We start from the raw sequence: 27,420 nt of genomic DNA on the forward strand, positions 1-27,420 counted from the left end.
TCACTTGTCCCCACCAACTTACCTAGATAACTTTCAAATCATCCTGAAAACCTATGAATTCGACCTGAGATTTAAAGAGAGAACAGCTGGAACGCTAAAGAGAGAAGAGTTTGTGCTTCTAACAAGGTAGGAAGACAGAAAAAAAAATAAAAATAAAAAAGAATCAAGTGGGGGAGGGCCCCGTGAAGAGCCGGGCTAGGGCCAGGCAGCAAAAGCCTCCAGACAGGAAAGCCCAGTCCCGGAGAAGCAAGAACTTTAAAAATCCGCACCAGATTCTTCCCAGAAGGAAAGGCATTTAGCAGGGAACTTGGGCAGAATCGCAGGAGGGGCAGTGGAGCCTCCAGGTTCCCAAGGTCACTAACAGAGGAAGTGTGCCCAGGGGAAAGCGCACCACACACCTCATACTGAGCTTGGTAAAGGGCTGGAGTGCGCCCAGTGGGGCCTCGGGAGAAGCTCAGGCAGCAGCTCTGAATGGAGGGGGCTGTGCCCTGCTGCCTTCGCGGGCCACCGCCCCGGGAGCGCAATTCCAGCAGCACAGGCCTGGGATCCCAGGGCCCTGGGGGACATAGCCCAGGATCCTGTGTTCCCCCTGGAAAGACAGAGGCAGGGAGGGCACAGGACAGCAAGGATACTCCTGTTGCCCGGTGCCCCCAAGCTGTGCACCCCCTGCCCCCAGGAGCATCCAGGGCACTGCAGACTGGGAGACTGCGGTAGTTACTGTGGGCGCTGACTCCAGGGCTGGAGAGCTGGCCCCGGCCAGTGTTCTCCCTCCTGGTGTCATCCTGTGCATGGAACGGAGCAGGGCCGCCAGGGAACAGGGGCCTCACAGGATAAGCAGCTCCCACTGAGCCCTGCACCTGGCAGGGGGTGGGGCAGCGTCCCCAGGTGCACACACCTGAGAATCAGAACAGCAGGCCCCTCCCCCAAAAGACCAGCTGGAAGGACAGGGGAAGAGCAAGTTCTTGACCAGCAGCGCTGGAAAGCTCCAGGGGAAGTTGAGGGATTTACAATATATAGAACCAGAGGATACACTTCCTTGTTTTTTTTTTTTTCTTCTTTTTTCCAGTACAACTCGTTTTTAGCCAGTCTGCAGTGAGCAAAATGACTAGAAAGAAGAACTCACCACAAAAGAAAGAATCAGAAACAGTACTCTCTCCCACAGAGTTACAGAATTTGGATTACAATTCAGTGTCAGAAAACCAATTCAGAAGCACAATTATAAAGCTACTGGTGGCTCTAGAAAAAAGCATAAAGGATTCAAGAGACTTCATGACAGCAGAATTTAGATCTAATCAGGCTGAAATTAAAAATTCAATTAAATGAGATGCAATCTAAACTGGAGATCCTAAAGACAAGAGGGTTAATGAGGTAGAAAAGAAACAGTGAGTGACATAGAAGTTGATGGCAAGGAAGGAAAAAAAGAGAAAAACATGAGTAAAGGCTAAGGGAAATAAATGACAGCCTCAGAAGGAAAATTCTACATTTAATTGGGGTTCCAGAGGGCGCCAAGAGGGACAGAGGACCAGAAAGCATATATGAACAAATCATAGCTGAGAACTTCCCTAATTTGGGGATGGGAACAGACATTGATATCCAGGATATAGAGAGATCCCCCCCCCCCAAATCAATAAAACCACTCAATACCTCGACATTTAATAGTGAAACTTGCAAATTCCAAAGATAAAGAGAAAATTCTTAAAGCAGTAAGAGACAAGAGATCCCTAACTTATATGGGGAGAAATGTTATATTAACAGCAGACCTCTCCACAGAGAACTGGCAGGCCAGAAAGGGCTGGTAGGATATATTCATGGTCCTAAATGAGAAGAACATGCAACCAAGAATACTTTATCCAGCAAGGCTCTCATCCAGAATAGAAGGAGAAATAAAAAGCTTCCAAGATAGGCAGAAACTGAAAGAATATGTGACCACCAAACTGGCTCTGCAAGAAATATTAAGGGGGACTCTGTAAAAGAAAGAGGACACCCAAAGAAATAATCCACAAAAACAGGGACTGAATAGGTATCATGATGACACTAAATTCATATCTTTCAATAGTAACTCTGAACATGAATGGGCTTAATGATCCCATCAAAAGACACGGGATTTCAGACTGGATAAAAAAGCAGGACCCATCTATTTGCTGTCTACAAGAGACTCATTTTAGACGTAAGGACACCCACAGCCTGAAAATGAAAGGTTGGAGAACCATTTACCATTCAAATGGTTCTCAAAAGAAAGCAGGGGTAGCAATCCTCATATCAGATAAATTAAAGTTTATCCCAAAGACTGTAGTGAGAGATGAAGAGGGACACTATATCATACTTGAAGGATCTATCCAACAAGAGGACCCAGCAATCATGAATATTTATGCCCCAAATGTGGGAGCTGCCAAGTGTATCAATCAATTAATAACCAAAGTTAAGACATACTTAGATAATACACTTATACTGGGAGACTTCAACATGATGCTTTCTACAAATGACAGATCTTCTAAGCACAACATCTCCAAAGATCAAGAGCTTTCACTGATACACCAGACCTGATGAATAGATATTTACAGAACTTTACGTCCAAATGCAACTGAATACATATTCTTCTCAAGTGCACATGGAACTTTCTCCAGAATAGACCACATACTGGAACACAAATCAGGTCTTAACTTATACCTAAAGATTGGGATCGTCCCCTGAATATTTTCAGACCATGATGCTTTGAAACTAGAACTCAATCACAAGAAGAAATTTGGAAGAAACTCAAACACGTGGAGGTTAAGGACCATCCTGCTAAAAGATGAAAGGGTCAACCAGGAAATTAGAGAAGAATTAAAAAGATTCATGGAAACTAATGAGAATGAAGATACAACTGTTCAAAATTTTGGGACACAGCAAAAGCAGTCCTGAGGGGGAAATACATCGCAATACAAGCATCCCTCCAAAAACTGGAAAAAACTCAAATACACAAGTTAATCTTGCACCTAGACGAACTGGAGAAAGAACAGCAAATAAAATCTACACCCAGCAGAAGAAGAGAGTTAATAGAGATTTGAGCAGAACTCCATGAAATAGAGAACAGAAAAACTGAGGAACAAATCAACAAAACGAGGAGATTGTTCTCTGAAAGAATTAATAAGATAGATAAACCATTAGCCAGCCTTATTAAAAACAAAAGAGAAAAGACTCTAATTAATAAAATCAAGAATGAAAAAGGAGAGATCACAACAAATACCACGGAAATACAAACAATTTTATTTATTTTTATTTTGTATTTTTGTTTTTTTAAACAATTTTATTTATTTATTTTTATAAATTTATTTTTTTTAATAATAAATTTATTTTTTATTGGTGTTCAATTTGCCAACATACAGAATAACACCCAGTGCTCATCCCGTCAAGTGCCCCCCTCAGTGCCCGCCACCCAGTCACCCCCACCTCCCACCCTCCTCCCCTTCCACCACCCCTAGTTCGTTTCCCAGAGTTAGGAGTCTTCAATGTTCTGTCTCCCTTTCTGATATTTCCTACCCATTTCTTCTCCTTTCCCCTCTCTATTCCCTTTCACTATTATTTATATTCCCCAAATGAATGAGACCATATAATGTTTGTCCTTCTCCAATTGACTTATTTCACTCAGCATAATACCCTCCAGTTCCATCCACGTTGAAGCAAATGGTGGGTATTTGTCATTTCTAATGGCTGAGTAATATCCCATTGTATACATAAACCATATCTTCTTTATCCACTCATCTTTCGATGGACACTGAGGCTTCCTTCCACAGTTTGGCTATTGTGGACATTGCTGCTAGAAACATCGGGGTGCAGGTGTCCCAGCGTTTCATTGCATCTGTATCTTTGGGTTAAATCCCCAGCAGTGGGTCGTAGGGCAGATCTATTTTTAACTCTTTGAGGAACCTCCACACGGTTTTCCAGAGTGGCTGCACCATTTCACATTCCCACCAACAGTGTAAGAGGGTTCCCTTTTCTCCGCATCCTCTCCAACATTTGTGGTTTCCTGAATTGTTAATTTTCCCCATTCTCACTAGTGTGAGGTGGTATCTCATTGTGGTTTTGATTTGTATTTCCCTGATGGCAGTTTTAAAAATAAAACAAAAAAGTCTTTTATGGTTTTCCTTCTAGTACATTCTTCTCTTTATTTCCCTTCCACACATCCACCTGTTTTGTTTAGTAAATTCCACATGAGTGAAATCATGTGGTATTTGTCTGTCTCTGATTTATTTCACTTAGTATCATACATTCTAGCTCCATCCATGTTGCTGCAAATGGCAAGATTTCTTTCTTTTTGATGGCTGAGTAATGTTCCACATCTATATAGCATATCTTTATCCATTCATCAGTCAATGGACATTTGGGCTCTATCCATAGTTTGGCTGTTGTTCATAATACTGCTATAAACATTTGGGGTCCATGTACCCCTTTGAATATGTATTTTTCTATCCTTTGGGTAAATATCTTAGTGCGATTGCAGAATTGTAGGGTAGTTCTTAATTTTTACTTTCCAAGGAACCTCCATACTATAGAGAATGACTATACCAGTTTGCATTCCCACGAACAATGTAAGAGGTTTTCTCTTTCTCCACATCCTTGTCAACGTCCTTTGTTTCCCATGTTGTTCATTTTAGCCATTCTGACAAGTGTGAGGTGGTATCTCACTATCATTTTGATTTATATTTCCCTGATGCCAAGTGATGTTGAGTATCTTTCCACGTGTCCATTAGCCATCTGTATGTCTTCTTTGAAAAAATGCCTTTCCATGTTTTCTGCCCATTTCTTAACTGGATTACTTGGTTTTTGGTTGTTGAGTTTGATAAGTTCTTTATAAAATTTGGATACTAACCCTTTATCAGAGATATCATTTGCAAATATCTTCTCCCATTACTTAGACTGCCTTTTAATTTTCTTGACTCTTTCCTTCTCTGTGCAGAATCTTTTTATCTTGATGAAGTCCCAATAGTTCATTTTTGTTTTTGTTTTCCTTGCTTCTGGAGACATGTCAGGTAAGAAGTTGCTGTGGCCAAGGTCAAAGAGGTTGCTGCCTGTGCTCTCCTCTAAGATTTTGATGATTTCCTGTCTCACATTTAGGTCTTTCATTCATTTTGAATTTATTTTTGTATATGCTGTAAAAAAGTGGTCCAGTTTCATTCTTCTGCATGTGGCTGTCCAATTTTCCCAACATTTATTGAAGATGCTATCTTTTTTCCATTGGATATCCTTTCCTTCTTTGTCAAAAATTAGTTGACCATATAATTGTAGGTCCATTTCTACATTTTCTATTATATTCTCTTGATCTATGTGTCTGGTTTTGTGCCAGTACTATACTGCCTTAATGACTATAGTTTTGTAATAGAGCTTAAAGTCTGGAATCGTGATGCCTCCAGCTTTGCTTGTCTTTTTCAGGATTGCTTCAGCTATTCAGGGTTTTTCTGGTTCCATACAAATTTTAGGATTGTTTATTCTAGCTCTGTGAAAATGCTGGTGGTATTTTGATAGGGATTGTATTATTTTTTAATAATAAATTTATTTTTTATTGGTGTTCAATTTGCCAACATACAGAATAACACCCAGTGCTCATCCCGTCAAGTGCCCCCCTAAGTGCCCGCCACCTAGTCACCCCCACCCCCCGCCCTCCTCCCCTTCCACCACCCATAGTTCATTTCCCAGAGTTAGGAGTCTCTCATGTTCTGTCTCCCTTTCTGATTGTATTAAATGTGTAGCTTGCTTTGGGTAGTATAGACATTTTGACAATATTTTTTCTTCCAATCCATAAGCATGGAACTTTTCCCATTTCTTTGTGTCCTCTTCAATATCTTTCCTAACAGTTCTATATATATCTTCAGGGTACAGATCTTTAACCTCTTTGGTTAGGTTTATTCTCAGGTATCTTATGGGTTTGGAGCATTTATAAATGGATCAATTCCTTGATCTCTTTTTTTCTGCTTCATTATTGTTGTATAGAAATGCAACAGATTTGTTTTGGGTTTTTTTTTTAATTTATCAAACTTTTTTTATTGGAGTTCAATTTGCCAACATATAGCATAGGACCCACAGATTTGTATATGTTGATTTTCTATCCTGCAATTTTGCTGAATTATTGTATCAATCCTAACAGTTTTTTTGGTGGAGTCTTTTGGGTTTTCTACATAAAGTATCATGTCACCTGTTAAGAGTGACAGTTTCACTTCTTTCTTGCTAATTTGAATGCCTTTTATTTCTTTTTTGTTTTCTGATTGCTGAGGCTAAGACGTCCAGTACTATGTTAAATAGTAATGGTGAGGGATGCCTGGGTGGCTCAGTGGTTGAGTGTCTGCCTTCAGCTCAGGGCGTGATCCCGGAGTCCCAGCATCAAGGCCCACATAAGGCTCCCCGCTGGGAGCCTGCTCTCCCTCTGTCTGTGTCTCTGGTCTCTCATAAGTAAAATAAAATAAAATAAAATAAAATAAAATAAAATAAAATGTAATGGTGAGAGTGGACATCCCTGTCTTGTTCCTGACCAAAGAAGAAAACTCTCAATTTTTTCCTACTGAGGATAATATTAGCTGTGAGTCTTTCATATATAGCCTTTATGATGTTGAGGTATGTTCCATCTGTACCTCCTTGTTGAGAATTTTTATCAAGAATGGATGCTGTGTTTTGTCAAAAGCTTATTCTGCATCTGTTGAGAGGATCACATGGCTCTTATCCTTTCTTTTATTATTGTAGTGTATTATGTTGATTGATTTGTGAATATTGAACCACCCTTTTAGCCCATGAATAAATCCCACTTGATCATGGTGAATAATTCTTTTAATATACTGTTTGATTTGATTTGCTAGTATCTTCTTGAGAATTTTTGCATACATGTTCATCAGAGATATTAGCCTGCAACTTTCCCTTTTTGTGGGGTTTTGTCTGGTTTTGGAGTCAAGGTGATGCTGGCCTCATATAAATAGTTTGGAAGTTTTCCTTCCATTTCTTTTTTTTTTTTTTTTTTTGAACAGTTTGAGAAGAATCGGTATCAATTCTTCTTTAAATGTTTGGTAGAATTCCCCTGGGAAGCCATCTGGCTCTGGACTTTTGCTTGTTGGGAGATTTTTGACTATGTATTCAATTTTCCTTGCTGGTTATGGGTCTGTCCAGATTTTCTATTTCTTCCTGTTTCACTTTTGATAGTTCATATGTTTCTAGGAATTTGTCCATTTCTTCTAGATTGTCCAGTTTGTTGGTATATAATTTTTCATAATACTCTCTTATAATTGTTTTTAATCCTGTGGTGTTGGTTGTGATCTCTCCTCTTTCATTTGTGATTTTATTTATTTGGATCCTTTCTCTTTTCTTTTTGATAAGTCTGACCTAGGAGCTTGTCGATTTTATTTATTCTTTCAAAGAACCACCTCTTAGTTTTGCTGATATGTTCTACTGTTTTTTTTTTGTTTCTAGATCTTTATTTCTGCTCTAAAATTTATTATTTCCATTCTTCTGCTGCCTTTAGGCTTTATTTGCTGTTCCTTTTCTCAGTCTTTTAGGTATAAGGTTAGGTTGTATATTTGAGACTTTTCTTCTTTCTTCAAGTGGGCCTGTATTAATATATACTTCCCTCTTAGGACCACCTTTGCTGCATCCCAGAGGTTTTGGACCATCGTGTTTTCATTTTAATTTGCTTCCATGTATTTAATTTTCTGGTTAACCCATTCATTCTTTAGTAGGTTGCTCTTTAACCTTCATGTATTTCTGGTCTTTCCAATTTTTTTCTTGTGGTCGACTTCAAGTTTCATAGCATAGAGGTCTGAAAATATGCATGGCATGAGCTCAATCTGTATTTTTGAGAGCTGATTTTTGACCATATGGAATCTATTCTGGAAAATGTCCCATGTGCACTTGAAAAGAATGTGTATTCTGCTACTTTAGGATGAAATGTTATGAATATGTCTGTTAAATCCATTTTGTCCAGTGTGTCATTCAAGTCATTGTTTCCCTTGTTGATTTTCTGCTTACATAATCTGTCCATTGCTTTAAGTGAGGTGTTAAAGTCCCCCACTATTATTGTATTATTATCAATGAGTTTCTTTATGCTTGTTATTAATTGATTTGTATATCTGGGTGCTCCCAAGTTGGTGGAATAAATATTTATGATTGTTAGATCTTCTTTTGGATAGATCCCTTAATTATTACATAATGTCTTCATTCATCTTTTATTATAGTCTTTGGCTTACAATCTAGTTTGTCTGATATAAATATGGCTACTCCACCTTTCTTTTTTTACATCTGTTAGCATGATAGATGGTTTTTCTTACCCTCACTTTCAACCTGGAGGTATCTTTAGGTCTAAAATGAATCTCTTATAAGTAGTATATAAAAGGTCTGGGTTTTTTTTTTTAATCTATTCGGATACCCAGTGTCTTTTGACTGTAGCATTTAGTCCATTGCTGACCTAAAAAGTCAGCATTTATGAAGATTTTCTTTGTTCCTTTCTAGTCTTTGTTATACTTTTTGTCTTTTTTCTCCACTTCAGGGGTCCCCTTTAATATTTCTTGCAGAGTAGTTTAGTGATCACAAACTCCTTTATGTTTGGAAAGCTTTTTATTTCCTCTTCTATTCTGAATGATAGCCTTGCTGGATAAGGTATTCTTGGCTGCTTATTTTTCCCCTTCAGCACATTGATTATATCATGCCACTGTCTCCTGGCCTGCTGTGTTTCTGTGGACATATCTGTTGTGACCCTCATCTCTCTTTCCTTGTAGGTTAGGGATTCCTTTCTCCTGTTATCTTCAGGATTCTTCTTCTGTATAGTCGTTTGTATTCTTTCCTATCTTCTATATTATGCAAATTTTACTACAGTATGTCTTGGTATTGGCTGGCTTTTGTTGAATTTGATGGGTGTTTTCTGTCCTTTATGGATTTAGATGTCTGTTTCTTTTTCCATATTAGGAAAGTTTTCAGCTATAATTTGCTCAAATAAATTTTCTACCCCTTTCCCCCTCTCTTCTTCTTCTTCTGTGACTCCTATGATAAAAATGTTATTATGCTTTATGGAATTCCTGAGTTCCTTAAGTCTACATTTGTGATCTAATTCTTTTCTTTCTCTCTTCTCTTCAGCTTCATTATTTCCCATAATTTAATCTTCTGTCTCACTTATTTATGCCTCTGCTTTGTCCATTCTTGATGTCATTGCATCCAGTCAGTTTTTCATCTCAATTACAGCAATTTTATTTTGGCCGGACTCATTTTTAGTTCTTTTATATCTGCAGAAAGGGATTCTCCAGTGTCCTCTATGCTTTTCTCAAACCCAGCAGCATCCTTGACACTTGTTTTAAATTCTGGTTCAGGCATATTGCTTATATCTGTTTTTATTAGATCCCTGGACATAATGTCTTCCTGTTCTTTCTTTTGGGATGAATTCCTCCATCTTGTCATTTTATCTAGGTCACTGTGTTTTATGTGTTAGGAGAGCTTGTTTATTTCCTATGCCTGAGAGTAATGGCTATATTAAGAAGATATCCTACACTGCCCTGGCATGGCATCTCAAGAAGTGTTTCAGAGTGCACTCTGCTGTTATGTTTTGGGTGCTCCTTCCCTCAGGTTTCTCTACAGAGTTTCTCTTTGCCTGCAGTGGAGGTGTTTGGATCTTGTCCACACTCTGGCAAGTTTTAACTAGGTATGTTTTGGTCTGCATGTTAAGAGGCTAGATCCTATTTTCCCTAGAACTGAAGCTTTGAAGCACTCTTCACAGGTAGACATGGTGTGTCTGAGGGGTTTGTGCTGGTCTTCTGGGGAGGGAGCTGCTATGCTGGTTCTCAGGCTAATTTGCCCTAGTAAAAATGCACCTGCAGGGTGCAGGGTGCTGTGTCTTGACATAAGTGACTCCAGTCTCCCTTGAAGGAGCTGTGTTCTTCACTGAAATCTGTCAATGTTGATGGGCAGGGAAAATGTGTCACTGAGCTTGCTTATCCATAGGGTGGGGACTTCTTACACACCACTTTTCTGTGAGCAGTGCTCACAGAAGAGCTGTACTGGTCATGGAGCCTAATTAGGACACTCTCTGCCTCTACCTCAGCCACTCTCCCAAAGTTTCTACTCTATCTCTCAAAAAAAATAAACTTGGAAAAGGCACATGTCATTATAAGCTAGGGAAATAATTTGGAGGCATTAGGTGATGGAAGGATTCAAAGGACCAAGGAAAGTGAGCAGGGAAAGTTATCTGAAGCCACAAAGGAAGTGGCCTCAAACAACGTAAGTCCTTACCTCCCAACTGACCCTCACTTCCAGGAAAACCTCCTATAGAGGAGAGACTGCAGCTCCTGTGAACCCATATTTCACTCTTTTATTAGATGAGGAAGTGGTCTCCTCAAAGGAGAGAAAAAGAGGCAGCAGGAGCACTACACTCCTCCAGAAGAAGGTGGCACTGTGGAGAGAAGGCTCCTGTGTGAGATGAGAAGAGGCATGGGGATTCAACACAAGCCAGACAGACACACAGACCATGAGCTGAGAATTGTGGAGATAGTCCACCAATTCTCTCAGTTCACAGATGAGAAAACCAAGATGCACAGTGGGGAAGGGGTTTGTCTGAGGTCACGTGGAGAGTAGGGCAGGACCTTCAGGCCCAGGATCCTCCCAGTGGCCCCACACTCTGCCATGGTCCTGAACCATGTCCCACCAGGACACTTGCCCATTGTCTTGCTCCTCCATGAAGGATCACCAGGATTTGTCTGGAACAGTTGCAGGGCTGGTTTTTGCTCACGTCATTCCCAGGGCAACCCCAGACATGAGTGAATACCTTTTCCTTGCTCCACTGTTGACAAGAGACTGGTGGTATGAGATCTTCAACAGGTCCTGAGCATGTCCCCCAGGGTCTTAGTGCCCCAGGAGCAAAAAATCCCAGGTGACTTTGGGTGAAGAAAAGGATACCACAGCCTCTTTCTGGTGTTACCAAGTCTAGTTTCTGATACTCCCAGAGCACTCCACACAGATGACCCTCCCCACTCACTCAACCCCATTTTCACATGTCTCTTCTTTGTCCTTATGTACCTTTTAGATTTGTGATGTGAAGAGCTGATAATGCTTTACCATGTTCCTCTCACAGACTAAATGCATCTTGAAAACAGCAAGAGAGAGAGACAGAGGCAGAAAGGAAGGGAGACAGAAAGAGAGAGCTGCAGAGAACGTTGTTATGCCCAGGAAGGCACCTATGTTATTTGTGGAACTTCAGACATGGGAAAGGCATAAAGTCTTTTCCAGATCTCCTGAAACCATATTATGGGGCTGCCTAAGACTAAAGACTTATAGCAATGTCTTCATTTTTGTCCCCAGAATTCTAATCCTGCATCCTCCCCACATTTTACAACAGTGCCTGGGCTGTTCAGTAATGACAATTATGGCCCCAAACTCAGTGACGCTAATTTTTGGTCCTGGCTGGTAACTTAGCACTGTAGCTGTCTCTTGAGCCTTAGTTTCTTCATCTGGAAAATGGAAATGATACGACCTATCTGGCAACTTTGGCATCACTGTGAGGATTAGATGAGATTGGGTGAAGAGTATTCATGAAGTGGCATGGCATGGTCAAAAATAGTGCTTGGAGTTGAATCTGAACTCATGTGGTGGATCCCCCACTTGACAGCTCCGCCTATTGGCTCAGCACGAACCTCACTGAGCCTTTGTCTGTCTGTCTTTCCTTCTTTTGTTATTTTTTTAGTTTTTTTCGTGGTTTCTGTTATGATTTTAGTTACAAGTAATCTCAGCAATTCAGCAGCGTGGCAGGATACAAAACCAATGCTCAGAAATCGGTGGCATTTCTTTAAATTTTTTTTATGATAGTCACACAGAGAGAGAGAGAAGCAGAGACACAGGCAGAGGGAGAAGCAGGCTCCATGCACCGGGAGCCCGATGTGGGATTCGATCCTGGGTCTCCAGGATCGGGCCCTGGGCCAAAGGCAGGCGCCAAACCGCTGCGCCACCCAGGGATCCCGGCATTTCTATACACTAATAATAAGACTACAGAAAGAGCAATTAACGAATCTATCCCATTTACAATTGCACCCAAAAGCATAAGATACCTAGGAATAAACCTAACCAAGAGGTAAAGGATCTATACCCTAAAAACTACAGAACACTTCTGAAAGAAATGGAGGAAGATACAAAGAGATGGAAAAATATTCCATGCTCATGGATTGGAAGAATTAATATTGTGACAATATCAATGCTCCCCAGGGCGATTTACACATTTAATGCAATCCCTATCAAAATACCATGGACTTTCTTCAGAGAGTTGGAACAAATCATCTTAAGATTTGTGTGGAATCAGAAAAGACCCTGAATAGTCAGGGGAATATTGAAAAAGAAAAACCAGAGCCAGGGGCATTACAATGCTGGATTTCAGGTGGTACTACAAAACTGTGGTCATCAAGACAGTGTGGTACTGGTGCAAAAACAGACACATAGATCAATGGAACAGAATAGAGAACCCAGAAATGGGCCCTCAACTCTATGGTCAACTAATATTCGACAAAGGAGGAAAGACTATCCACTGGAAAAAGGACAGTCTCCTCAATAAATGGTGCTGGGAAAATTGGACAGCTATGTGCAGAAGAATGAAACTAGACCATTCTCTTGCACCATACTCAAAGATAAACTCAAAATGGATGAAAGATCTAAATGTGAGACAAGATTCCATCAAAATCCTAGAGGAGAACACAAGCAACACGCTTTTTGGACTTGGCCACAGCAACTTCTTGCAAGATACATCTATGAAGGCAAGAGAAACAAAAGCAAAAATGAACTATTGGGACTTCATGAAGATAAGAAGCTTCTGCACAGCAAAAGAAACACTCAACAAAACTAAAAGACAACCTACAGAATGGGAGAAGATATTTGCAAATGACATATCAGATAAAGGGCTAGTATCCAAGATCTATAAAGAACTTATTAAGCTCAACAGCAAAGAAACAAACAATCCAATCATGAAATGGGCAAAAAACATGAACAGAAATATCACAGAGGAAGACATAGACGTGGCCAACAAGCACATGAGAAAATGCTCCACATCCCTGGCCATCAGGGAAATACAAATCAAAACCACAATAAGGGGATCCCTGGGTGGCTCAGTGGTTTAGCACCTGCCTTTGGCCCAGGGCGTGATCCTGGAGTCCCGGGATCAAGTCCCATGTCGGGCTCCCGGCATGGAGCCTGCCTCTCCCTCCTCCTGTGTCTCTGCCTCTCTCTCTCTCTCTCTCTCTATGTCTATCATAAATAAATAAATCTTTAAAAAAAACACAATGAGATACCACCTCACACCAGTGAGAATGGGGAAAACTAACAAGGCAGGAAACCACAATATTGGAGAGGATGTGGAGAAAGGGGAACCCTCCTGCACTGTTGGTGGGAATGTGATCTGGTGCAGCCACTCTGGAAAACTGTGTGGAGGTTCCTCAAAGAGTTAAACATATATCTACCCTATGACCCAGCAATTGCACTTGCTGGGTATTTTGCTCAAAGATACAGATGCAGTGAAACGCCGGAACACCTGCACCCCAATGTTTCTAGCAGCAATGTCCGCAATAGCCAAACTGTGGAAGAAGCCTCAGTGTTTATTGAAAGATGAATGGATAAAGAAGATGTGAGATAGATATATATATCGGATTATTACTCAGCCATTAGAAATGACAAATACCCACCATTTGCTTCCACGTGGATGGAACTGAGGTTATTATTAATTATTAATTAATTAATAACTGTGGTTATTATTCTGAGTGAAATAAGTCAATCGGAGAAGAACAAACATTATATGGTCTCATTCATTTGGGGAATATAAATAATAGTGAAAGGGAATAGAAGGGAAGGGAGAAGAAATGGGTAGGAAATATCAGAAAGGGAGACAGAACATGGAAGACTCCTAACTCTGGGAACGAACTAGGGGTGGTGGAAGGGGAGGTGGAAGGGTGGGGGTGAATGGGTGACGGACAGTGAGGAGGGCACTTGACGGGATGAGCATGGGTGTTATTCTGTATATTTGCAAATTGAACACCAATAAAAAATAAATTTATTATTACAAATTTTTTTAAAATAAAAAAAAGAAACGACAAATACCCACCATTTGCTTCGACGTGATGGACCGGGAGGGTATTATGCTGAGTGAAATATTCAATCGGAGAAGGACAAACATTATATGGTCTCATTCATTTGGGGAATATAAATAATAGTGAAAGGGAATAGAAGGGAAGGGAGAAGAAATGGGTAGGAAATATCAGAAAGAGAGGCAGAACATGAAGACTCCTATATCTGGGAAACTAACTAGGGGTGGTGGAAGGGGAGGTGGAAGGGTGGGGGTGACTGGGTTATGGGCAGTGAGGAGGGCACTTGACGGGATGAGCATGGGTGTTATTCTATATGTTGGCAAATTGAACACCAACAAAAAATAAATTTATAAAAAACAGTCAATCGGAGAAGGATAAACATTATATGGTCTCATTCATTTGGGGAATATAAGAATTAGTGAAAGGAAATAAAGGGGAAAGGAGAGAAAATGAGTGGGAAATATCAGTGAGGGTGACAAAACATGAGAAACTCCTAACTCTGGGAAATGAACAAGGGGTAGTGGAAGGGGAGGTGGGGGGGGGGATTGGGTTAACTGGGTGATGGGCACTGAGGAGGGCACTTGACAGGATGAGCAATGGGTGTTATACTATATGTTGGCAAATCAAACTCCAATGAAAACATATACCAAAAGAAAATAATCTCTATACCCAACTTGGTGATTATACTCACAAGCCTGAGATCAAGAGTTACATATTCTCCAACTGAGCCAGCCAGTTGCCCTGCACCTCAGTTTTCCTTTTACCCCTATTTACTCTTGTAAAGAACGTATATTCCCCAGTAATTCTGAACCTTTTTGATACACAGCAGTTACTTGTTATTTGTGTTGTTCAAATATTCTAGATCCTTCCTGGGTTTGTTGTATTTTGTTTTGTTTTGTCCTGCCTGTCTATTGGTAACTGAGAAGTGTCTCCAAAGTGTCTGCTGGTCAATTATGCTTCTGGCAATGGCAGGCAAGTTGACTTGGGACAAATCCTTCCAAGAATGCAAAATGAAATCTCCTGGGGGGCTCCAGCCCCAGATTTGCTACTGGTCATCTCCTAATTCTGCTTCCAGAGTAGGTTAACTCTGAGCTTTGAAGTGAGACACTCAAAAGCAAAGTCTCCATGTATTCCTTAATGTACCCACCAGATAATGTGTCCTATCTGCCGGTGGCTCCAGAGTCTTTCTCAACTGCTTCTTTTTGTTAATTGCTTAGCAGGAAATAGTTCATTGGTTTTGTCCTAAGGCAATCACCCCTGCTAGTTCAGGAGAACACTATGGACCTGTCCTCCTCCGCCCATCTCAGCTATCACTCTTCCCTCACAGTGCCCGTCCCCAACCCTATTTGCCACCAGATCCCCTATTTTATTTTATTTTATTTTTTTGGTATATTTTTTATTGGAGTTCAGTTTGCCAACATATAGCATAACACCCAGTGCTCATCCCGTCAAGTGCCCCCCTCAGTGCCCGTCACCCAGTCACCCCATCCCCCCTCCCACCTCCCTTTCCACCACCCCCCGCCCGCTTCCCAGAATTAGGAGTCTCTCATGTTTTGTCACCCTCTCTGATATTTCCCACTCATTTTCTCTCCTTTCCCCTTTATTCCCTTTCATATTTTTTATATTCTCCAAATGAATGAGACCATATAATGTTTGTCCTTCTCCGATTGACTTATTTCACTCAGCATTGACTTATTTCACTGGAACCCTCCAGTTCCATCCACGTTGAAGCAAATGGTGGGCATTTGTTATTTCTAATGGCTGAGTAATATTCCATTGTATACATAAACCACATCTTCTTTATCCATTCATCTTTCGATGGACACTGAGGCTCCTTCCACAGTTTGGCTATTGTGGACATTGCTGCTATAAACATCTTGGTGCAGGTGTCCCGGTGTTTCACTGCATCTGTATATTTGGGTAAATCCCCAGCAGTGCAATTGCTGGGTTGTAGGGCAGGTCTATTTTTAACTCTTTGAGGAACCTCAGATCCCCTATTTTAAGCACATCTCTGGCCCCTGACATACATGCATTTCAGGAAACTCAAGTATAGGAACATGTAGACAATGAGGTCTACATATCTATTTGTCATCAATCTGCTGAGTGGACTTGAGTAGGTTCAGCCACCTGTCTGTGCCTATTGGTTTTCCTTTGTTAATTTTAGCAAGTGTGTGCTGCAGTATTCATGGGTATAACAACAGAGATCAAAAATGAGACTTGGCAAGTTACTAGGGTAGGGTGATAGAGCCCATAATCCACTATTGCCCACAACTTCATCTGTGGTGTCAGGGAACAGAAGGAAGGTTTGTTATATCCTTCAAGTTATATCCTTCAAGTTATATCCTTCAAGTTCCCTTTCTTCTCCCCCCCAGTCTATATTTAATCCTGTCATGGAGGAAAACTAACTTTCATTTCAGTTACCCCAATTCCTCCTTACCCCTCAAGGTATGACCAAACATCTCTTCTTCCAGTAAATCTGATACCACGACACATGTAATGATCTCTCTGTACTTATATCTTAAGGCACTAACTATATATCCCATTTATCCCTTTTTGCCAAGACCCATCCTGGTTTCTGCTTGTTTGGGTCATAAGACTTGGCCTATATGCCAACAGAGAGTTAGTCACACCTCCATGCATGTGAAGCGGTCCTTGCCATGAGCCTGAGAACAATGTAGGTTCTCTATAACCTTCCAAAGTTTGCCTCTTCTTTCTAGAAGTATTTACACTTGAAGATATTTCTATAGATTTCAAGTGTTTGAGTAAATAATGCTGACATAAAGGCATTGAGTACTGGGTGTTATACGCAATTGATGAATCATAAAACTGTACCTCTGAAACTAATAATGCACTGTATATCAATTAATTGATTTTAAAGGAAAGAAAGAGGAAGATGAAAAGAAAAGAAAAAGAGAAAAGAAAGACCTTTTCAAGACCTCATTAGAAGTTATGGTAATAAAAAACTTCTTTCTTGAAAAAAAACGAATATCAAAAACAAAACAAAAAAAAAAGTGACTTGTCTGAGTGGAGGGCTTGGAGAGGCCAATGGCATTTCCTTTCAATTCTAGACCATGGGCACTGTCACCTGTAAGAAAAATTGTACTTCCCTGGATTAAAAGGTGGCCACTTGTGGGAACCTACTAGAATCACAGTCCTGAAAAGGAAAGAAAGGCTGCACCAAGAAATTCTGGGGAACCAGAGGGATGGTGTTTCCTATAGCCAAAAGAACATCCCACACATAGCAGTTTTCCTCAGAGATGATAGTCAATGAACAATAGAGTACAGGAGTCTTGGCTAAGGAGTTCAATCTTCTGAATGGTGAAAGGGCAGAGAAATCCACTGGGAGGCAGGAGTTTGGGGCTTAAATAAAAGGTGGAGGGAGCTAATGGTAGTAGGACTATAGAAGAAGAGACAGATGTTCTGGGTTACTGCCACTGTTTATTTGTCAATGAACTGAAGCTGACAATATAATTGTTCAGAGAAGAGGGTTGACAAGTAGGGGAGACATGTCCTCCTCCTTCCCCCAACCCACCGAGACAAAACAATGGTCCCACTGATTATCAGGTAGTGTTATGATGATGATGCCTCTGGAACATCTCAGTGAAATTCAAGGGAACAACAGTAGACACCACCGTGGTGCTGGGGTGGTTGCTATCACTGAGGGTCTCTGAAAGAGAGAAGGGGTAGGTATTCAGTGACCACAAAGTAAGCTGAAACACATTTCTTTGAGAGAAACAGATCCTCCCAAACCCCAGGAGCAGGGATATTTTCTGTGGTTTAGGAGATGCCACACAAGGCTTCCCTCAGGCTATATGTATTAAGTCCAGTGATCAAAGAGACATAAATATCTGACTCCTGAGTTTCATATAAATCAGCAGGCTTGAAAGTGAACAATAAAAATGGGGGCTTGGACTGGGAAGAAGGAGTGGGGATCCCCATGCTGGAATGGGTACTGAGACTAGGGAGGCATAGTATCCTTCTGACTGTTCCCTCACATTTAGGGGTTCCATGGTCTTTCAGAACCAAATTGCAAGAGAGGGGTGATTCTTAGATCTTACCAGGTTCTGGCATTTTCATGCAGATTTTTCCACAGACAGACAAGCAGCATTCATTGCCAATACCACAATCTGAGTAAAAGTCGCACTGTTTCTTGCAATCATAGTAGTTAGGCATATCCGGGCAATGTAATAGTTGTGGTGTACGTATAACTGAGAAGAAACACATGAGCAGTGACTCCAATAAGAGTTTTTTCTCACTATTATCAGCCCCTCTGAGGCCCTAGCACCCATTGCTTTCTCTTCTTCTCCCTGCCTGGGGTCTTGGTGGCTTGTCCATTCCCAGAGTCAAAATCCAGCTTCTACCTCCCAACAAACCAGCAACCATGAGGCCACCTCTATGGAATTCACCATCATATGACCGGAGTCCTGAAACCCAGTTTACAGAACAAAGAGGACCAAGAGATTCTCTGGTCTCCTGCTCTCATTTTACCAAGGGAGAGAAACAGAGTCCCAAAGGAAAGGAAGAACTGTCTCATTCTTTTCCCTGTCTGGCTGAGACAACCCTCCAAACCTAGCTGTTCCTCAGAAACCTTTGCCAGACAGTAGGACCTACTACTCTCCTCTCAAATCTGTTGATTTCAATTCTTTTACCACAGGCATTCCAAACTTCTCTTGGTCAATCACCCATTTTAGTTCTCTTCCCCACACCCAATGTTCTAAAATACTCAATTTGGTAAACAAAGGACATATTTCAAGAAATAATTACTCCCCCTTGCCCAATTTGGTGCTCATCCTTGGAACTCCCAAGTGGAGGACACGAACTCCTGATGGTTCAAGCTAGGCACCCTCTATGCGGGCTTTGAATCCTGTGCAGCTTTCCACGGCTATGAGTCCTCTTCAACAGAAACACCATGTAGGCACCACAGTCCCCACAACATACAGAAAAACATCATTACTTGTCACATCAGGAGTCCCTCAAACTTGAGAACTGCACATCCAGCTTTCCTCAGGTATCCTGGCTTAAAAAAGGAACCAACATTTTCATTATGCCAGTGCCTGGCTCCTCGTTTTCTAGCCCCTCTTCAGATTGAAGCTCCACCAAAATACCTACTGTAAATTGGAGATGAAGTTACAATCTCAATTCTTTCTTTCATTTTTCCTGTCACTGGCATGATGACCAGGCAGTAGAGTGTCACCACCTGGAGAAACAACCACTTCATGATGTTAACTCTGGATGTCTGAGTGTGAGCCTGGCAGCAGACCCAGTATTTTACCAGGTCTTGCAGGGGTTACCGAAGGGCTTTGGGGTGTGGAGTTTGAAGAACATGTGACTGGTCTCTCACTGCCCCACCTGGTTTTGCTTCATCTCCTCCAGGCACCATTCCTTGGCTGGGCACTGCCATCTCCTGAGGTACTTTTCTTGTCTTATGCTTTCTACTCCTCTCATTACAGAAATGAATTCTTCATAATTTTATCATTATTTAACTTAGAGATTTGAAAAACACAGAAAAGCACAAAGAAAACTAATCAGATATAATCAGTTATCCACTACCTAGATACATAATGATGTTATTTGTCTTTCATGAAAGACAGCTTTAGAGTTGAACCCCCAAATCATACATATTTATTATAGAAGTGTTCTGGTATATTTGGAAAGCCATTTAAGAATATCAGTAAATGGGGGTACCTGAGTGGCTCAGTTGGTTAAGCATCTGCCTTTGGCTCAGGATCTTATCTAAGGTCCTGATATCAGAGTCCTGTTATGGATCCATTTGTTGGGCTCTCTGCTCAGCAATGAGTCTGCCTCTCCCTCTCTCTCTGCTCCCCGGCCCCTTCTCAGGCCTTCTCTTTCTCAAATAAATATAGTCTTTTTCTAAAAAGAATGTCAATAAATATGTTAACTAAAATTTAAAAATCACCAGAGACTTTTAAAAATTGATTATAAAATTTGAAGTGGACAACTTTTTCTAAGCCTGCATTTCCCCAACATTTTCTGGGTTCCACAAGAATTAGTTCCTAAATGATAGCAGCACATTACATTTTGAAAGAATACTGAATTTAGTTTTTATAGATACACTAATTCTATTTCATTCAATTTCATTAAGGTATTTTTGGGAGTGACATCAGCAAGATGACTGAATAAGACTCCTGTGCTTGAGCCCACACACACACATGCAACATTTGGAATCTACTCACAGACAAAGGTACCTTTGTGGAAGCTGTGAATCCAGCACCATATGCCAAGGGACCAAGGAGGAGTCTCAGCTATGGATTGGGTCATAGGCATGGAGATCTCAGGCTTGGCACAGGACCCTGAAGTGGCCTGAGAACTGGCTCTATCTCTCCTCCACCACAGACCAGGAGCCACTGGAGAACACACATTTAGACAATAACCCACAGGTGACAGAGCTTTGTGGCTGTCCAGGCTTGTAACAGAGTTCCACCACACTGATGGAGAAAAAAATCCAAGTGTGGATGCAATGGAGAGGTTAAATATAACAGTTTGACTCTACCCACTTCACACCTACCCAGACTTTTAAAAAATATTTTCTAAAGAACTATGAATGCAAAAATGTTTATCTATGCACTCAGGGAAAATGATATATAGTCACTGCATCAAACTTAAGCTCATTTCATGCTCACATCATTTACACATATTGTGCATTATCAGTTTCTTCCCCAGATTACTAACTGAAATATTTTCTATAATAGTAGAATCTTATGAATGAGGTTGACATGAGGCAACAATAACTCTGCCTTTCCTCGTGACCTCCCATAACTGGCCAGCCCCTTCCTTTCCACATATGTCTCTACGGTAATATGAGACAGACAAATAGAATGTGGATAGAAACAGAGCTACGCTTATGGACCTGGTCCTCAAAAAGCTTCCGTAGGAGCCTCAATGCTGCCATTTTCTCCAATCTACTGTCTGATTGCAGAGGACCCCCCAGAAAATGATGGAGTTATAGGGAGAAGGATGCAGGGTCCCTAAATCATGCATGGAATGGAGGTCATTCACCGAAAATGCTCAGTAAATGTATTGTGAAAGAGAATAAACTTTTACTGTTTTTACTGAGATATTTATAAGTCTCTGCATTTTTGTTACAGCTATAAGGTTATTGATTAATATGTTGGTCTAACTGGGAAGGCAGAGTTGGGTGCCTATACCCATGGTGATCAGATGGGAACAACAGTTGGTCATCATAAAACAGAAGGTAACCACAGGAATGCAGCATAAGACAAAGCAGGGCCCTCAGGTTGGTTAGCAGTTTATTTGGCAGACACTTGGACCTTCTCAGGACAGAGAGATCAAGGGGAGAATGGAAGGATCCTCAGCCAGGGCAAGTGAATAACCCAGTAGGGAGCCAGGTAGCACTCTTCTTAGGTTAAACTGTCATCCTCTAGTCCACACTCGTGGTGGGCCTGCTAGAACCTAGGGGTTTAGCATGCTTTTAAAGGGTTCTCTGGAAAAGAAAAGTCAAGTGGTTAAAATGCAGGGAGCCCTGGGGACAGCCAAACGTAATAGCACCTTGGTCATAGGTACTATCTTTACCCTTGTCTTTTTGCCTCCGTGCTCATACCACCTAAGCACTCAATCTCTCTCTATGTTCCATATCTTTCACTAGCTCACAACCCTCCCTTCATTATCCCCTCTTTATCATCTGACCCCAAACTTTGACTCCTAAGAATCTCTTTCTTGTCTTTTCCTTTCTTGTTTTTTCATATTCTAAAAGACTCTTCCCTTCCAAGTAAATAATATTGCCCTTTGGTATTCATCAAAGGCAAGAAACCTGAAAATATGGACTCAGGGCAGCTCTGTGTTGGTGTTTCCCCTGTCTAAGGTAGTCTAATACTGGAAATTATCATTTCTGATAGCTTACAGGATGTACTTATAGACAAAGCTAGGTTCCCTTTCCACATGCTCATTATCACTTTCAGATCTCAGAGGGGGATTTAGAGGAGCACCAAACTGGAAACATACATCCTAAATCTTTTGGATATCCCTGCTTTAAGGAGGGTTGTGGTCCAAAAAAGGTGGTCCCACAATCAGTTACACCCGTTATCCCAGGCCTGTGGGGAGACCCTTCCTCCCATGTCATACCACCTACAAAATGTCTTGTCCTTGACAAGTACAGGCAGAAGCATCACAACCTCATAGAAGAGCATGCTGAGTAGGAGAACCTGGGGCTTCATGATTGTTACTCTGTATGTTTGGGTTAAGTTCTGGCAGAAGACAGGTCTTGTCCCAATGCTACCTGAAGTAGAACAGGAATTAAGGAGTTAGGGTCAGAAAAAGAAAGTCTTGTGAATATTGGTTTGTATACCTTGAAAAATACTGCCCAATGGTAAATGAAGTCTCAATACCTTCACTTGGCAGTTCTCCTTCATGGTTGGGACACAGGTTTTGAATGGAGAAGTTTGGAGAACTCCCACTCTCAGATGTTTACATCTGTTCTCCAACCTTTTCCATTCAGAACCCATGTCCCTGCCACCTAGCCTCAGCATGGCTTGATGAAGGAAAACTTCATCAATATAATACTTGCCAATGGACACTACCTAATTGGAGAAGCTCCAGGCCAAAGGCCAACTATCTTTGAGCATGGTAGGTTGCAGAAATCCTATAAATCACTCACATAGTTAGCCAAAAAAAAGTCAGTTCAGGGTGGTGGGATATCCAGTTCCTCAGCCTGGCTCAGAGTATAGTTGTGATCCTCTGGAGTCAGCAGTGCATAGCAAGGCAAATGAGCAATGCAGACTATCTGTCATCCACTTTCAGGCAGAGATATGAGGTAGGAGGCAGCTGAGTGAAGGTGAGTATGCCCTGGGGTGGGCTGTATTCCTGGACACTGCCTTTGCTCAAAGAAGGAGGAAAACTAGTGCACACTGACAGAAACACAGTAAACCCAAACACTGAGGAGGGCAATTGATGGGATGAGCACTGGGTGTCATATAAGTTGGCAAATCAAACTTAAATAAGAACAAATGAAAATATATATATATATAACTATCATTCTAGATCTAAGTTTTCCAGAACTTTGAGATCTGTTCATTGAAAAGGCCTTACTCTTAGTCCAGTTCTCTGAGTTCTGTACTTGCCCTTAAAGGGTGCTCAGGATCCTGAGGGTGCTCAATCCTCTTCTTTGCACACCTGGTATGCTAACTGAGCCAGAAGAGATATATAATCATGTCCAGGGTGGGTCCTACTCACATTCAGAATTCTGGGTGAGTTCTTTGGTTATCTTGAGATAGAGTATAGGACAATAACAAAACCCCTAGACATCACAAAGACACAGAATGACTGATCCCCTCAGAATTCAGGATCCTGGGCTTTCCAGATAATGTTAAAGAGGAGAAAGTACTGGGTTTAGAGTTAGGAATACTGGTATCTTGTTTCATGTATGCCCCTTTTACCTGTGGGACCTCAGACAGGTATGTCCCCTCTGTCTCAAGTTTCTTATTCGAACACTAGAGATAGTAATCTCCATCCCACAGGAATAGTGCTGATGCCACCTATGCAGAGAACTCATCCAAGCAAGCCACCAATAAATGCTTGTGCCTCCAGACTCTTATCCCTACGTACCTCTGAAGGTGTTTGAGTTGAGTGTGTGAGGAACTGGCTGATAGCTCTTTTATGTGGCCTCTTCTTACTTGGGGAGGGGGAGAGGAGGTTGTGGCCTGGAAACAGAGACAATGGACCAGAAAAACAAAGTTCAAAAGCCTAGAACTTAATGGTGATTTGTGTTGTGGCAGATTTGTAAGTTCTGACCAGGAGCTACATGCTAGCCATGTCACAGACTTTTTCCTTGGATGCTCTCCCATTCCAAAGGATTGGATTTTCTTTAATATGAGCAGTACACCCTGCTTAGCTAGGAGGAAAACTGTATACCTTACTTGCAGTTCTGGCCACCCAAACAGACCCAAGTCTTGAGTCTATCTGATGCATCTGAGTTTACCGATAGACTGAAGTGCAGTTTGTGTATCTATTTGTCTTGAACTTGCTTTATGGTAATAAGATCCCACCTTTCTCTGTATTGATTCTCTTTTGCTAATTAAAGCATAACACCGGGAAGCCTGGGCGGCTCAGCGGTTCAGCATCTGTCCTCAGCTCAGGGCATGATCCTGGAGTCCCTGGATCCAATTCCACATTGGGATCCCTGCATGGAGCCTGCTTCTCTCTCTGCCTATGTCTCTGCCTCTCTCTCTCTCTCTCTGTGTGTGTCTCTCATGAATAAATAAATAAAAACTTTTTTTAAATAAGAATAAAAAGAATAGAATACAATAAAGCATACCACCATCTCCCATCAAATGCCTTGGGGGTTTTACATGGACAAAAGAGACTGAAAAGGAGGGACTTTAGGAATAGAAAATGGAGGATGCCTGGGTGGCACAGCAATGGAAAGTCTACCTTTGGCCCAGGGTGTGATCTTGGGATCCGGAATCGAGTCCCATGTAGGGCTCCTTGCAGGGAACCTTGCTTCTCCCTTGGCCTAAGTCTGTCTCTCGTTTCTCTCTCTCTCTCTCTCTCATAAATAAATAAATAAATAAATAAATAAATAAATAAATACATAAATAAATAAAACCTTAAAAAAAGGAGTCCAGGTGCCAAGGGCCAGGGCTCCCAAGGAACAGACTTCCTTCTTTCAAACTCTATGTCCAAGAATATTTCATACACTGCCTGGAGACATCCATGTATAAGCGATTTTTCCTAGGATTCATCAGATGCATTGAACAGTAGGAAATGTACGTCAGGGTCCTGGGGACTTGGCTGCGGAGGGTAGATTGTATAGAGAGAAAAGGCAGAATTTGGGTACCTGGGTACAAAGGCGTGGGAGCAAACAGAAGGGAACTTTGATGGGTGGGGACTACAAAGGCTGCCACACCTAAAATGATTGTGTTATGGAATCCCAAGACCTCTTTTTCTATGGCCAGGTAATAATGTTCTGTGTGGGGCAATCACAGCTCTGCCCTGCATCTGGTCCAGATATTGGCGGGACCCTAGTGGTCTGTTTGAGGAGCAGAGTCACTGAGAGCACCAAGGAGGTTCTTCTGGGGACTCTTGCCATGCTTGGTTCTGGACTATGCAGATGGGTCTGCAAAAAAGCTGTGTAGATTTTAGGAAAACAGCAGGCTCCTGATCTCTCACTATGTAAATATTTTATACACACAATACACATGTATATGCACACATATATGTATATATGTACATATGAACACATAATATATACACACAACAGGGGGAGGAGCAAGATGGCGGAAGAGTAGGGTCCCCAAATCACCTGTCTCCACCAAACTACCTAGAAAACCTTCAAATTATCCTGAAAATCTATGAATTCGGCCTGAGATTTAAAGAGAGACCAGCTGGAATGCAACAGTGAGAAGAGTTCGCGCTTCTATCAAGGTAGGAAGACGGGGAAAAAGAAATAAAGAAACAAAGGCCTCCAAGGGGGAGGGGCCCCGCGAGGAGCCGGGCTGAGGCCGGGGCGAGTGTCCCCAGGACAGGAGAGCCCCGTCCCAGAGAAGCAGGAGCTGCACCGACCTTCCCGGGGGAAAGGGGCTCCCGGGGAGTTGGAGCAGGACCCAGGAGGGCGGGGATGCCCTCGGGCTCCCCGGGACAGTAACAGCAACTCCGCGCCCAGGAGAGTGCGCCGAGCTCCCTAAGGGCTGCAGCGCGCACGGCGGGACCCGGCGGGACCCGGAGCAGCTCGGGGGGCTCGGGCGGCGGCTCCGCGGAGGGGGCTGCGCGGCCCCGGGAGCAGCTCGGCCGGGCTCGGGCAGAGGAAGAGGCTCCGTGCAGAGGGGCCTGCGCGGTTCCAGGAGCAGCTCGGAGGGGCTCGGGCGGCAGCTCCGCGGAGGGGGCTGCGCGGCCCGGGAGCGCGAATCCACCAGCGTAGGCCCCGGAGCACTGGGCGCCGGGACACAGCCCAGGATCCGGCCTCCCCCGGGACAGGCAGAGGCCGGGAGGGCCCAGGACAGCAAGGACGCTCCTGCCCCGAGCTGAGCAGATCAGCGGCCCCGCCCCGGAGCCTCCAGGCCCTGCAGACGGAGTTCCTGCCGGAGCTGAATCCAGGTTTCCAGAGCTGCCCCGCCACCGGGGCTGTTCCTCCTGCGGCCTCACCGGGTAAACAACCCCCACTGAGCCCTGCACCAGGCAGGGGCACAGCAGCTCCCCCAACTGCTAACACCTGAAAATCAGCACAACAGGCCCCTCCCCCAGAACACCAGCTAGACTGACAACTTCCAGGAGAAGCCAAGGGACTTAAAGAACACAGAATCAGAAGATATACACACAACAAACAATACATATATACACATACATATATGCATATATGTATAAACAGACAAGCATGTATATACATATACATGTGTATGTATATGGATTTATGTATACATCTACATTAGTGTATATATACATAATTATTATTGGTACCTTTTGACCCCGTCACCCATTTTGTTCACACTCTACCTGCCACCTCTGATAACCACTAGATTGTTCTTTGTAGGTATGAGTTTGGGCTGTCTTGGTTTTCTGGCTACATATATGTGAGATCATACAGTATTTGCATTTGTAAAGGATCCAATCTCCAAAGAAAAAATGGCCGATGTTGGAAATTTAAGCATCCCTTAGGAATTCTTTTTGGACAGGGAGGTCTTTACAGTTGACCTCAGGTTAAAGGGTAAGATTGTGTGTCTATCCCACCTAGAAAATGTTGAAAGAGGAGACACCTGCAGAGCTCTCCCCACAGTCACTAGGGTGAACAAGGAAAGAAGAGGAGGCAGGGGAGAAGGAAAGGCTGAGGGGTTCTCTCCAAGGGAGTAGGTTGGTGGAGCTTGTCAATGGGAAGAAATAATTTAAGTTGGGGATCCCTGGGTGGCACAGTGGTTTAGCGCCTGCCTTTGGCCCAGGGCGCCATCCTGGAGACCCGGGATCGAGTCCCACGTCGGGCTCCCGGTGAATGGAGCCTGCTTCTCTCTCTGCCTGTGTCTCTGCCTCTCTCTCTCTCTCTCTGTGACTATCATAAATAAATAAAAAATAAAAAAATAAAATTTGAAAAAAAAAATAATTTAAGTTGAAGGAAGGGTAGAGTGATTGACCCTCCACCTCACAGAATGTGGAAAGGAACCTTCTCAGAATTCACCTCCTCACTCCAAAATACCAGAACAAATTCCCCACATTTGCTGTTCTTTCAGAGAGTAGAGGTAGTTCATTTGAAATGGCTGTTTTGAGTTCCTCTATCTACTCCTGGCTCTGCTACCAATCCATGTGGAGTTGGCAGATCTGCTTGGATAAGCATGCAAATCTCACCGACTCCTGGACCAAACAGTTTCTCTTCTAAGAGTCCAATTCCAGGGCTGGATCTTAGTACCCA

The 27,420-nt window shown here is 42.4% G+C and overlaps 1 protein-coding gene across 10 annotated transcripts in view; it reads right to left on the bottom strand.

Annotated features, from left to right (window-relative positions):
• Positions 1-17,480: 17,480 nt before the first annotated feature.
• The window catches only part of WFDC11 (WAP four-disulfide core domain 11), a 57,932-nt gene continuing 47,992 nt past the window's right edge, over positions 17,481-27,420 (bottom strand). For 6 of the 10 annotated variants that reach the window (XR_005377921.1, XR_005377922.1, XR_005377924.1 and 3 more), the window contains 3 exons: positions 23,634-23,728; positions 18,113-22,308; positions 17,481-17,721 (listed from right to left, as the gene is read on the bottom strand). Coding sequence is in view for 4 of the 10 variants with exons in the window: in XM_038572463.1 (XP_038428391.1) it covers positions 20,389-20,500; positions 23,634-23,728 (207 nt within the window). In the remaining 6 variants the exon portion in view is untranslated. Of the gene's footprint in view, positions 17,722-18,112; positions 22,309-23,633; positions 23,729-27,420 lie in introns of those variants that run through there. The other 4 variants (XM_038572463.1, XM_038572462.1, XM_038572464.1 and 1 more) reach the window with 2 other exon arrangements.

The sequence above is a fragment of the Canis lupus genome, chromosome 24, assembly GCF_011100685.1.
Source record: "Canis lupus familiaris isolate Mischka breed German Shepherd chromosome 24, alternate assembly UU_Cfam_GSD_1.0, whole genome shotgun sequence".
NCBI classification, from domain to species: domain Eukaryota; kingdom Metazoa; phylum Chordata; class Mammalia; order Carnivora; family Canidae; genus Canis; species Canis lupus.